Source organism: Bactrocera neohumeralis, chromosome 2 (assembly GCF_024586455.1).
Source record: "Bactrocera neohumeralis isolate Rockhampton chromosome 2, APGP_CSIRO_Bneo_wtdbg2-racon-allhic-juicebox.fasta_v2, whole genome shotgun sequence".
NCBI lineage: Eukaryota > Metazoa > Arthropoda > Insecta > Diptera > Tephritidae > Bactrocera > Bactrocera neohumeralis.
In genome coordinates, this window is record NC_065919.1 from 73460359 (window position 1) to 73474698 (window position 14340).

The following is a 14340-nucleotide window of genomic DNA, read 5'->3' on the forward strand; positions in this document are numbered from 1 at the left end:
ATACCAGATATAAGTCTTATATGATTCGATCCGCATTAGTTTGTAAATTTAAATGATTCGAACCCAAGGGCAATAGGCCCATTGTTTGTTATCATGCTGTCTTATGCTTTGCACAGTTCTCCCAATATTTCGCTAGTGATTAGAACTGAGTGCAAAGCTTACGCTCCCATTCGCCCGAGAAAACCGAGAAAAGGTCGGCGGTGCGCCAATTGAGATTTAATTAAAATACAAAAATACTGAACATCGAGCGACAGTTTCACCATAATAACAGTCGTCAACACTTCGCCGGTGTGGACAGTTGCAGAAATAATAGCTACTCTTCTTGTTTGTAGATAGCATTTAGTTGCTTATATTCACACCGCAACATAGTTAATTTTATCACACATTATCGATAGTATGGCGGCATCAATAAGTGTATAATATCAGGGTAATCCGAATGATGCACATTTGTAAGGATTTACATGAAGATTAGTGAACGCGTAATTCGATTGTCTAGTTAACTGACGAATAGTCAATTAATACATGCATGTTGCATACGGTACATGTGTGCCTATAATCTACAACGCGCAAGTGAATCCCTCGTATGATATTTTTCCAGCAGCCAGCAGCCACCAACACAATACGTCACAGATCATACGTCGCCCGCTTAGCAGCAGCCGTTGGCCTTATCAATGAAATAGAGTATGGCGGCGCAGTAGCTAAAGACACTCAATTGTTAAATGTGATCGCTTTTATTATTGTTTATACATACATACCGTATATACATACATATGTAAAAAATATGTGTTTAATTAGAGCGATCGTGTGATTTTGCTATTAAAGAAGAACAGAAATAATAAAAGTAATTAAACACAACAATATTGTGGCATATGTGTTCGCTTTTTTTACATATGTGAAATATTATATAGCATTAAAAAATAAAAACGAGTACTACTAAAAACAAAAACGTAATTAGTTAAACCAAAATGTTAGCTTCATTGCTGAACTTTGTGCAAGGAGCTGTGGAAATGTCTACCATCGGTTGTGTTGAGTTGGCATCAGTGGTTCTCATCGTTTACTATATCTACGCCAAAACAAGGTAATTTCGTCAACTTGAGCGTTGTGTCACGTCAAGTTCAATATCGTTTTTTGTTTACTAGTCTACCGGCGCTGTTAGTAGTTGGGGCAGTTGATGAATTCGTAAACTCGTAGTATAAGTAAATACCGAATATGCATGTATTTATAGCTATGCAAATGCTACATATTTAATTAAGTTGTAAAGTTTTTTTAATTTTTAGTTTGCAACTATATTTTGTCAGTATTTTATTCTCCTTGCTTATTTGAGTAACTTATGTACATACATATGTATATACAAGCGCAATAAAATATGCACAAGTATTTATCTATGTAGTAACGGTACGACACATTAAAAGTAGTCATAGGATAATATATCCGTTTCAGAAACTTATCGTCGAGAACAAATTAAAGACATACATTTGATATAAATATTTTTTAAATCTTTGTTTTAACCTTTGAATTCAAATTATTTTTTGACAGTAATAAACCGACGATAAAAAAATGTATAAAAACATAAACAATGTCCGCGACGAGTGTAGCATCTAAGCAACTGATGACATTAGTTTTATATTAGCAAAACGAACTTTTGAATTCAATTTGAAGGTGAAGAGATTTAACGGCGTACGAAACGCAGTAATTCTATATTCTTTTACGATTTCATAATGTGTGCATGTGTGACAAAAATTTGGTAGACAAGAATAGGTAATTTATTCTGTTTCGTATTAAAAAACAAATTAAAAAATAAATAATTTTATAAAAAGAGACATCTTTGTTATTATCTTTGAGCTCCTCGAGGAGGTACAGAAAGTAATGCAATTACTTGACGTATTTAATTACGACTTTAATTTTATAGTAATGGTGGTTTTACGCATATTATAAATTGTCTGCAGATTGTTTACACCATTCTGAGATTTAAAACTATTACTTAAAAAATAATGACAATCAACAATTGTAATATCACTAATTAGAGTATTCAAATTTCTTCTCATTTATTCTGAATTTACATATTACAAATGTCTATTCAGTGTTTTATATGTTTATGTAAAAGGACAATCAAACTTTTATAGGCGGCTTTATATGAAGTGTTATTAACTAATAACATACATACATATGTACATAATATTTTCTCGCTTTTAAGCTTATTGGGTATATTATAAATCGATTAACACTTTTTTATACACGCATAAATACTTGTGTTAATTTTAAAATCCATAAATTATACAGTAACTACTGAAGTGCCTAATTATAAAGAGCATCTCATTAGTTTATAATCTATATGTTTCCCGAAGTTGAACTTAGGACCCTCATTGCTATGAGTGCTTGTACGGTTTCCCAATTTGATTGATAACTTAATACGTATTTCTTTGTACTTGATGTAATAAGAGTATATACATATATACATACATATGCACACACAATGTATATAATTTAAATATCATTTGGATGTAAATTATATATTAAATTAATTGTACATAAGTATTTATTTACAATATGCTTCAGCTGATTAAATTCTCTTAATAAATTACTTTATACTAAGATACTTTCTTATATATTTGTTACAGAACACTGGAAATCTTAACCAATCTATTTCCTAATTTGAAATTGAATATTAATTATCGGCCATCAATTGTAAAGTTCAACACCATGGGCAATGAACTGTTAACAACACTGCGTAGAAATGTTCAACCGGTAAGCGAAGTATTTTAATTTATTACGAACAGATTAAAAACGATTTCTAATCGCCGCACATTTTTCCATTAATATACATATCTAATACAATATAAACAAACATGTTTTAGTTTTTTTTGATTTAGACAAAATATATGATTTTGAAATATATTTAAAATGACCCTAACAGATTTTGTTAAATGTAATGTCAAATAATTTAAAAAAACAGAAAATCATTTGTATGATGATTATACTAGTGTTAATTTTTGCACGCGCTTATATTAATACAAACAAATATTTTTGAATGTTTCATGTTTTTTTTTAATTATTTTATACGTTCAGATTAATTGATAGCGGAAAGAAGAGTCATAGTTACCCATAGACAAAGCGTGATCCAATGCAATATAATCATTTACTTGACTTTTCTATAGCATAGAGGTCGTTTTAACTGTACTAGACAGATTATACTTGAAGGCATTAATTGCTTCTGGAAACTGTCATATACCCCTTATTAGATATTTTATTTATAACCATCTACATACACATGTATATTGTACATAAATATGTATCTAAAGATTCTTTTTGAAAAAGTCATATTTATTAAATTATATACAATGTAGTACATATGTATATGTATTTATAGTCTAATAATAATATTCTTATACTTTTTCGTCTCAAATATTTTATTGGATTGAAAGTATTAGTTTTGTACATTTTTAAGATCCAAGTACTGCTTTAAGTAAACAAAAGCATAAATTCAAATTGTTATATTACAACTGTATTTTATTGAATGATAGAAAGAAGTCAATCGTAATTAAAAATTTGTTTACTGAAAACACGAAATAAACATATAATATATAATTATGTTAAACATATACAAATTGTGAATATAACATTTTCTAATTTGTACAACTACAATATTACAATTTATATAACATTTTTTAAGAGAGCCTTAAGTGCTGAACACATAGAGCGCGACAGGCAGCAGCAGCACGACAGTGAACTAGAAACGTCGTTGTGCATCTTACTACATATACATTTGTGAGAAGCAGCAACAACACAATGGCCGGCATGTACACAAAACAACGCAGTTGTCCATTTCGTATGTACACAATTTCGTTGTGGCCATACTAATTCCTTTCACTTCAATGAAATTTTAATATTTTGTTCAAAGTGAAATTTTTTATGCAAAAAATAAGTAAATAGGTAAATATTTTTGCTTTAAATTATCAATTGTTATTACAAATGATATAATAGAGCTATAATAGAGATATTTTATGCTTTTATTTGTAAAATAACTTCAAGTTTGTTAGAGCTGTGAATAATTTTACATTTTACATATTAGTGGCATCACCACTCTACCTCATCTCTCTATCTTCCATTCTACTGTCAACTCTACTGTCGTTGGCAAATATACATAGGATTAAATTGAAGTTAGCGAGAGCGACAACTGTCGGCCTGCAGTCGTGTAGTCGTGCAGCTGTCAAAATAACAGTGTCCATAAGAACGTGTGTATTGTAATATTTGACAGATGTAGTTTGCAGTCTCGCGCTCTATGTGTTCAGCACTTTACGTGAAATTTGCAACAAATTATTTATAGTTTCTAATCTGGCAACATTACTTATTTTGCCAATTGATGTTTGCATTGCATATTTTTTTGTTGGCTAGTGCTCCATGTAGCGGATTAAAGTAAACTACAGTTGCAGTGCAAATTAATTGTGTTGTTTAGTGAATCTTTCTTGGAAAATATTAGCATAGAGTCCAAAATTGAATGCTAATAATAGCTATTGTTATTTAAGTCCTGCAATTTTTGCTGACCGTTTTGAGTATATCATGTCCGACGATGAATTCCGCGCGCGTGGTTGGTTTGAGGTGGGATGATATACCGGCGTTAATTTTATATAAACATACATAAATAGCCTTATATGTTACGAATTGTTATTTGTTACGTCATAATATATTTTAAAAATATTGTGTTTTTAGGAAACAAAACAGACCAATGCGCTCACACATGCACAAGGCACGAACAATATGTTGCAGTTAACACCTCATGCCGGTAAAAAGCCGTACCAATCAATGTTTGACTGGGGTGTTTACTTCCCGTTTCTAGCGCAATGTTTGCGCATAAAACGTTTTGAATATCCACAGGTGGTTGCATTTCTCATATTCATCATATATAAAAGAATCATCTGTAATTCTGCTTTTCAGGTGTCTGGTGCTGCGCAAGAAGATCTAATGATACAACGTGCTATCAAGCAAGCTGCAGAACAAATCGTACGTGAACAGAGAATTGAATCACACAAAACATACAATTTAATTGGTGATACATCAAACGACACGGAAGAGTCAAAAAAGTACCAAGACATTTTGTCAAATCAAGAACGACGTGCTAATAATATTTTAATGAATATGCGTTCCACACTGAACCACTACTTAATAATGCTTACTTCCTGGTTATTGTACAAGCTTTTACCATGCTTTTTGTCTGGAGTGGTAACGCACACAAGACAAATAGAAACATTAAAAAAAGCTTCGGAACGTGCACCTGGTATTCCTTTAATATTTTTACCATTGCATCGAAGCCATCTCGACTACATAATGGTCACTTTTATTTTGACCAATAATGACATTCGCAGTCCATTAGTAGCTGCAGGCGACAATTTACAGATTCCCGTATTCGGCGGACTCCTACGTGGCCTTGGAGCTTTCTTCATTAAGCGAAAAATCGATCCTGTAGTTGGAAAGAAAGACATTCTTTACAGAGCTATTCTTCAGCAATACATTCAACATGCGCTAAAAATGTCCCATAATGTTGAATTTTTTATTGAAGGCGGACGCACCCGTACCGGCAAGCCCTGTATGCCAAAAGGTGGTATTTTATCAGTAATTGTTAATGCATTTATGGACCATAGCATCCCAGATGCGTTACTAGTTCCGGTTTCGGTTAATTATGAGCGTCTTGTTGATGGAAATTTTGTACGTGAACAAAAAGGTGAAAAGAAGGTGCCGGAGTCATTCTGGAAAGCTATGGCAGGAATTTGGAAGGTTTGTGTTTGAAGAAATTTCAGTATATATTGAATATTTACGGCTTTAAAATATTACAGACTTTGCACTCAAAGTACGGTCTTATGCGCATCGACTTTAACGAACCATACTCTATAAAGGAACTTGTCCAATCATATAACAAAGTTGCCACAGATGATAGCCAATTCAAAGTGTACAAGCCCTCCGAAAGGTAGGTTAAAAATTGTTATAAATTCTATTATTAAAATTATTGATGTGCAAATTTATTCGCAGAAAACTACAGCACAACCAATCAACATCATCTTTATATGGCACTGACGTGGTATGCGAAGAACATCGCACACTAATAGATAGCATTTCAAGAGAAGTTGTATATGATTGCGCTACCGCCACATCAGTAATGTCAACAAACGCGCTGGCATTTCTGATGTTGACTCAGTTTCGCAAAGGCGCACTAGCCACTGATATCGCGCTGGCACTAGATTCACTTCGTAATCGGTTAAAAGGGCGCAAAGATATGGCATTCGCGGGAGATTCTTTACATATTGTCAATTATTCGGCAGATTTATTAGGCGAAGGTAATAAAGGTTGACTTTTTCATTTGCATATAATAAGCAATGTCGTTGATAACTTAGGTTTAATAATGCGGACGCAGGATGAACGTGGACAGACTCATTTACAACCTGTGCAAAGTATTGAGGCGTCAATTGAGTTATCCTACTATTCAAATATGCTTACACCACATTTTGCTTTGCAATCCGTATTAATGATAACCTTCCACGAATTGTTGTCATTAAACGGAAAGTTCACTAAAACGGCAAGTTCACGTTTGATATAAAAAATATACTCTAAACATTATTGTTTTGTTTTTGTATTTGTCATTATAGGATACCGAAACGGACAATATACCAGGAATTTCGAGAAAAAATCTCATTGATGCAGCTTTAGCAAACTGTGATGTACTACGATACGAATTTATTTTACACAAGCCAACCCAGATATTAAGTAACCTTTTGGAGATTAATTTGGATGAACTAATAGTCAACGATCTTATAAAGTTACCAGAGGTGGGTTTTGTAAAATGATTTTTGAATTGTAATTATTTTTGTTCTCTTAGATTAGAGAAGAACCTGATAGCAACGCCGAAAGCCGTAAAATTGCCCGTAGTATTGCGGCATACTTAGAAGATGCAGATGACTCTGAATATATTGATTATGTGCCGAATGGGAATAATCAAGATGAACAGCCCGATATATTTTTGGCAAATGACACACTGACTGAACAGAAAGCGATTTGTGAAGTTTTGGCGCCAGTTAGTCATACATATCTCTCGGTAGCTCAATCACTTAGTATTCTGTATAAAAATTCGATGCTCGAAACTGAATTCATTAAGTTCGTTATTAATAGCATATCAAACAAGGTGAATAGTGGAGCTTGTCCATATGGTAAGTGGTATAAAGCTTTACATATAACTAATATTATTTTTGAAATATACATTTCTCTTTTCAGCTGAAAGCGTATCCACAGACTCTGTGCGAAATTGCTTGAAGCTGCTAGAAAAATGGTCAGTGTTAGAAATTTCGAATGATCATGGTTTGCGTCTGTTAACGCTTGGAACGCTTTATGAAACATCCAAAGAATCTGTAAAGACTATTATTGGAAGAATAGCCAAAATAGTTCCGCCAAAAACCGGTTACCTGCATCCTTCAGCATAAAATAACAACGTATTGCCAAATATAATGGAGTTTATTCCTCAATAGGAAACTCCAAAAGAATAACAAAAGCAATGAATTTATCGACTGAGTAACTTAGCATAAAAAGTGAAAATCATTTAACTATTCGAAATAGTTTAAATTATCATAACGATATTATCGTTAAAAGAACCACATTGTCACGTGGACATTTCATTCATTTACATGTATATTAAAAGTAGAGGAAATGATATTAAGCTTTAGTTCCGATATATAAAGGGACTACGCATAAATGTAGACTTTGTGACATAACTCATTTTTTTTTGTAATAAAATTACTTTAGACTAAGATCTTGTAAAAAAAAAAAAGTGAAAATAAATTTTTTACAACATTTCTAACATATATAATTTATAAATATAGATATGATTTAAAGATTCTAGAAATTTTTATATTGTCTTATGCAGTAGACCAAATTATTGACAATAAACATTTTCAGACTCTTTGTCTATGGATATAGAGATATCCCGGTAAAAGTGTGCATTTCAATTACATATATTTATTTATATTACTTCTAACACCACATTAGTGCATAAAATCAACGACTTATGTATGTAATTATATTAAATACTGTCTTCTACTGAAAGTTGCGTACTGGAGGAATATGTTTTTTAGGTTAATGTTGCTATTTGGGTCTGCAAATAAATTTTCGAACTATCCAACATTTAAACTACATAATTTGATTATAAAAACAATTTTTAAAAATAAATTTTTTACTCACGTTATAAACAGAATTTTGTTAAATTATCTCTATACATGCATGAAACGATTTGCGAATGGATATAAAATTAATATCAAAATATATTTGTTGTATTGTCGTCTTCATTAATTTTGGCAGCAGTATAAATGGAATTGTCACTGTTCTGGTGTGATGTGTTCTCATCTGCTGGTTCCTCAATCCTTACTGGAGTCTTCACTGTTGCATTAGCACGCTTTTTGCTTGGTTTCTTCCCATTTGCTTCCCTGGCACGATTTTGAAGCCTTTTTAAAGGTTTTCTCTTCCGTGTGGGACCGGCTTTAGCTTTGTTTGTTTCGACTGCGGTGTTCTCCTGGCAACATCAAAATATTATTAAATTTAAAATTATATCGTCAAAGGAAAACTTACTTTAGAAACCTTTTCTTCTCTGTTTTTACCACCTATTTCACCAGCACATTTAAGTGCTCCACATAAGCATAACTTTTTCTGATTTCCTAATAAATCATCCCAATGATAATTAAATGTTAGTTCCGTGTCCTATAATGTTGACATTGCTTAACGTTTGTATGTCGATATATATGGTTATATTATAATTTTCTTACCGCTGGTATATCTTTAATAGCAAAAAGTCCTATTCGATTCAGACCGTTTACTGACCATTTTTGTGTCTCACAATTCGGGTCACAGGAATGATTCATGAAGCGTGCCAAATTCCCCTTCGGACCCGCATCAATAATGTAGTCCTTCTCCACTGACAGAAAATAGAAATTTTCATCACGATCCAAAGACTTTTGAGATATTCGTTGCTTAAACTCATTATCATCGATGATTTCACCAACGTACTCAATAATAAAATCTCCCGCATTTATGGGTTCTCTACACACCAGCCCGAAACCACGCTCCTTCAGATAGACAACATCTAGCCGTGGTGATAATCTTGATTCGAACATTTGGTTTTGACAACGTTCGCCCGCTGGACACAACTTTGGATTGCACTCATGATATAGAACACGATTCAAACAATTTGAATTCGGCCCACATGGATTCTCATCGTAACTTCTGCATTCACATTTATTGACCTTTTCCAAATCTATGTGCAGTTTAACCGGATGAACGGCCCGATTAGCTTTAATCCGCACATATGGTTGTGGATGTAACTTCTCTTTATTTTCATTTGAAAGGCGTTGTGCCATCTTCTTCGATTTTATAATTTCATATATACGTTTCGCTTCCTCAACGCCGCGATTATAACTCTGATCCAAACCTAAAATACGAGTTATAAAAATATTATTTTTATCTAATATCAAATTAAAAGAATTTTACTTGATTTTGTTTTCGGCGGTTCCGAACTGTCACCCTCCAAATAAAGATAAACGCGACGCCTAGAGATCCAACCATGGTCATGTGTTCCAAAGAAACGAACTACAAAATCATTTGGGTTATGTGCCTTTCGTCTGATATTTTGTGGTATTTCTGTTGGTGGCAGTATTATAGCCGGCCACCATCGGAACGAATTGAATTTAGCCCATACCATTTCCCCATACAATGGCAGACGACCAGACTCACACTCCTCACATATGTAACCTTCACTTGGATCAAGGGGGATATTTAAACATTTGGCGTGCACAGCGGTTGGACAAGTTTCACAACAGATTACCTGACCGCCTCCTACGCAAATGAAACACCAACTGACGTTCACGTGCCCATCTGATTTACTTGATATACCATGGCGAGGGCATATTATATGCGCTGCTGTCAGTATTTGAGAACCGGCAGGTATGCAAGTCGAATCCATATGATAACTAGCAGGACATTTCACACATTTTGTAAGTTTCGAGTTACTTAAATGTTGAAATTTGCCTTTGGGATCATCTGAAACACAAGTGTGACAAACATGCGACGGGCAGCGAAAAGATTCAATTTTATTTTTCGATTTGGTGAACTTTGCTTGTGGCCAATATCTACAACAAGCAGTATGGAAAGCTTTCGAACAATGAGGCATGTTACATAAAATTAATTCTTCCTTGTTTGAATCTGATGAATTGTCTTCTTTGCATACAGCACAAACAGGGGGCTTTCCTATTGCACAGGAATCGCAAATTACTTCCATATTTACTTTAATGATGTGATCATCAACATCTCCGTCGGCAGTAACATGGTAATTGTTTAATGATGATGAGGTGCCAGCAATTTCCTGGTCGTTATTTATTGAAGCTATTGGATTTTCAAATGACGCTTTCATATCAACGGATAATTTAGAAGAGCTACGCCTTACATTTATAATATTTGATTTTCGACGACCTCCGTTCCGCGTTTTTTTTAAAGCTGTTGGATCTTTTCCAATACAATCAGCATGCAACCAAGTCTGACAACCTTTGGCACATCTGATCAATGGACCACCGGGATGAAGACAGTACTTACAAACAGGATCACGAGCTAATCCTCGAAATAAATACTTGTTATCTAAGTTGAAAATATCATCGATAACTTCTTCAATAGGTCGGTTCAATTGACGTTTGGGTTTGTTATCAACTGCTTGAACTTCACCTTCTTCTTGTTGTTGTTTCCCTTGCGGTTCCAATTCGAATTCTTTATTAAATTTGGTTGGTAAACTATGACGATGTTTCAAAGTTTTTAATCTATTCGAAAGCCGCTTGACAGCACCTTCTGCACTACCATTTTCCACAAGACTAGAGCCCAGCTCATGCTCATTACTTCCTGCCTGCAATCGCCGTTTTATTTGATGTATATTAATCTGCTTTAATGCCCAAATGTTCCGTGATGCAACCATTAAGCTTCTTTCCAAAGATTCGTCCATATTATCTTCCAATACGAATTCTCTCATAGCGTTGTAAAACTTTCTATATTCGCTGTTACTCATTTCCATTTCATGCAACGCAGCAAACGAAGCCAAAGTGTTAGTTTCGTTTTCTTTAACTTGCACAGTACCGGAATTATTATTAGAGCTTTCATTAGTCTCGTTATTATCTCCACCTGAGTTCTCTGTAGTTTGCTGCGGTTGTGTAAAAGCATCACTTAATTTTCGTCGCTTCGTTTTCGATACTGGTTTTAGCGGTGAATAGGCGGGACTGTAAGGCGAAACTGAACGATCGCGTTTTCCCGAAGCCAAAGGATTTTTTACTATTAAACTTTCCATAGGATCGTGACTTAAACTATCAGTTCTACTATTGTTGTCCGTGCTCAATTTTCGTTGTTTTCTTTGTATTTTTTGCAAGACTCTAAAAAAATATTATTTATTGAAAAAAATACAAAAATTTAAAATGTTTACAATATGTGTATTTATGAATGTATTTTATATTAGCAATATTAACTAAAAATTATTATTAGTTGTCAATAAAAGAAAAAATAAAATAATGTTGCTAAGTAATTTCAATTTCACTTACTTTTTATGCTCGTAAATTTCAAAAAACTTTGTTAACCTATCCTCGTATACGATTTCAGAGACTTTATTTGCTTCTTTTATTGCTTCACGCCAGATCATTACTTTACTTGGCTTTGGTAAAAGTATCTTATATTTTAGACTCTTCTTGCCATATTTTTTGCGTATTTCACGCATATGTTGCTTGTAATTTTCTAGATCGGTATACGGGATGAGGTTTTCACGTTTTACCCAATTCCTCCGACCGCTATCAGCAAAGAATCGTACATGAACTAATACATATTCTTCCCCATTACGCACATTGCGTTCAGATGACAACGTCCTACCATCGGGATCCGGACATACTATGCAAGGCCAATAGCAGTAAGAGTATATTTGTCCCCAAAAGATATCTCCTGTGGAAAATGTCATCCAATCCATTCCCGTTACCACAGAAGAGCCTTTAGCGCTATCTAAACTGGTTGCCGAAGGTGATTTCGCACTTAAACCAACGACGTTGCTTAATATCATGGATTCGCCACTCTCTCCTCCCTCTAAATCGTACCGTAACATTGCCTCTGCATCGTCTATGGGACTTTCAACGATTTCCAGTTTACATTCCGTGGTTTTATCAAAGCTATCATTTTCGATTTTTACTTTGCTGTTGGATTAATGAAGTTGTCCAGAGAATGAAGTTCTGTTGTAGACGTTTCCACATTTTCTTCGCCAACCTCACTAGTTCCACCTTTGGAAGAGTTAGCAATATCTGATCCTGCATTATTTACAACACTTGTCGATTCTTTTTTTATTAAATCAGCGATATGTGTTGTTTCTTGTTCATTATACTCTTCATTGCTTTCAGTTATTAAGCAATTAATGATATTGTTTATTTGCTTTTGCGGCAGATTTACCAAATCAGGCGAATTATTATTATTTTCGCAATGAACACCAATGAGTGTTTCATTATTTCTTGAAAGTGCAGGGTTACTTTCATATATATCGTTATTTAATATAGTATTTGGACTTACAGCTAAGTTTTTCACTATTTTTTCTTTGCTAATATCATTTAACACAACTGAGCCATTCCGTGCTAATAATTTATCAATGGGACTCTCAAATTTTTTGCGCGCTGACAATCTATTCGGGGACGGCGTTACTGATTGATTTCCCGCTCGTCTGACGCAGCCTAACAGTGCTTTGGACGAATCAGACAAGATTTCACTATCGCTACCTCCTCCTATCTCGGGACTGGCAACATATACAAGTAATTTACGATGCCGAGAACTTCTAGTTTGAAGACCACCATCACTTTCGCTGCCAGTTATGGCAACTGTTGACGATGATGATGGTGTCGTAAATCCAATATATTTAGGGCTCAAGTCCGAATATAAATTGGCTAACATGTTACGTTTTCCTTAACAAATACAATAACGAAATGTTATCATAGTGAAATTTTTTTGCATAAACTATGAACAACTCACTGCGTGGCGTAGACGAAGACAATCTATTGCCTGAACCAATACACGTTGATGTATCTTTTCTTTTTCCCTCATTGTCCGAGAATCTGGTTGTTGTTGGTGTCGACAATCGAGGCTCATAGTTTTCTGGTTTATTAATAAAATTACACTTTTCACTTTTCATTCTTTTGAGCTTTTTATCGAAAGTGTTTTTATTGCTATTAACACCTTTAATACTTTCTACCGGATATCCAAAAGAAGTATCAGCTTCTATTGCCGAACTGCTACGTGTTTCTACATTGGTCGCGTTATTTTGTTTTTGCTCGGAACGCATATTTCGTTCCTTTTGCAATATACAATTTCGAATTCACTTTTTATACTTATTTAAAACGCTTGATTTGCATTGATTTATATAAATATAAGCAATTTTATATAAAAATGAGGATCACCAAGCCTAGAATTTATAAAGCCGATTCGACATACGCGCCAAATTTCCGCAGCTGTTAGTTTAAGTGTTGCCATATTTTTTAGAAATTTTGCAAATGTCAGTTTCTACTGTCACATGTCATTTAGCACTTATGTATGTCTAATACAAATTTATACATACCTATATGTATATATTTACAACTATTTGGTATTTATTTAGAGTCCATATAACTGCAACAAAAATTTTTTATAAATTTGCAACAAATTTCAAGTAGACATACATTTCTAGAACATTGTACAAATAGGATTGTTTATCTGGCTTTCGAAGTCTAACTTTTAAATGATTTATTCGGACTCGTACACATGCATACATACATAAGTATGTTCAAAAGCATATAATAATCTATGAAGTAAAACTATATTAGATAAAAACATATCTCATGAATATACTTATTTTCGTACATATGTACATATATGGGTTATCAGTCGTGGAGGGAACCAGCATTTGTGCACATTTAAATTTCTAAATTTCACAATTAATTCCTGCAATAGCGATTTGAGTTAAAGCTTGCTTGGAAATGTCATATCAAAACAATCATCCTGTTAGCTATAATAGGTAGATCAATTTATTCTACGTATGCAGCTACTTATGTATATGTACATACATATGTACATATAAATGGAAATGGTGGTAACGAATTTCAACTTAACAATCATGAAATCACATGCAAATAGCTATCAGCTGGAAAATCAGTAATTTAAAACTGCACTGAAAATCAATTACAGTATCATATTCAAAAGCCAAATGTATCTCTTTACTGTGATGGTATCTCAAAAGAAGGATTATTCCAAACTAATATACATAAGTTTGTTGAACGATACATC

General features: G+C 33.6%; 2 protein-coding genes across 3 annotated transcripts; one reads left to right on the top strand and one right to left on the bottom strand.

The window, feature by feature from the left end:
• The first annotated feature begins 250 nt into the window (after positions 1-250).
• Positions 251-7854, top strand: LOC126756994 (glycerol-3-phosphate acyltransferase 1, mitochondrial). 2 transcript variants are annotated; one of them, XM_050470541.1, is made up of 10 exons: positions 251-1078; positions 2619-2745; positions 4708-4872; positions 4933-5769; positions 5829-5959; positions 6022-6326; positions 6384-6565; positions 6636-6815; positions 6866-7193; positions 7258-7854. In XM_050470541.1, exons 1-10 carry the CDS (start codon positions 966-968, stop codon positions 7461-7463), a joined length of 2574 nt encoding a protein of 857 aa, XP_050326498.1. In that variant the 5' UTR covers positions 251-965; the 3' UTR covers positions 7464-7854. The 2 variants fall into 2 exon arrangements, with proteins under 2 accessions (XP_050326498.1, XP_050326503.1); XM_050470546.1 differs by lacking the exons at positions 251-1078; positions 2619-2745 and adding an exon at positions 4387-4596.
• Positions 7855-7865: 11 nt separating this feature from the next.
• On the bottom strand, positions 7866-13386 carry LOC126756963 (probable histone-lysine N-methyltransferase Mes-4). Its single transcript, XM_050470491.1, is given in 7 exon segments — positions 7866-8545; positions 8602-8730; positions 8796-9457; positions 9517-11432; positions 11598-12231; positions 12234-12986; positions 13054-13386. Coding segments are annotated over 7 exon segments (4659 nt in total). The 5' UTR covers positions 13364-13386; the 3' UTR covers positions 7866-8290.
• Positions 13387-14340: the final 954 nt, after the last annotated feature.

Bases quoted from the DNA above. Each gene is read 5' to 3' on its own strand.
- LOC126756994 (XM_050470541.1), top strand. From the start codon at position 966: ATGTTAGCTTCATTGCTGAACTTTGTGCAAGGAGCTGTGGAAATGTCT. The intron at 5,960-6,021 runs GTAGGTTAAAAA...ATTTATTCGCAG, and splicing joins GTGTACAAGCCCTCCGAAAG to AAAACTACAGCACAACCAAT. The intron at 6,566-6,635 runs GCAAGTTCACGT...TTGTCATTATAG, and splicing joins ACGGAAAGTTCACTAAAACG to GATACCGAAACGGACAATAT.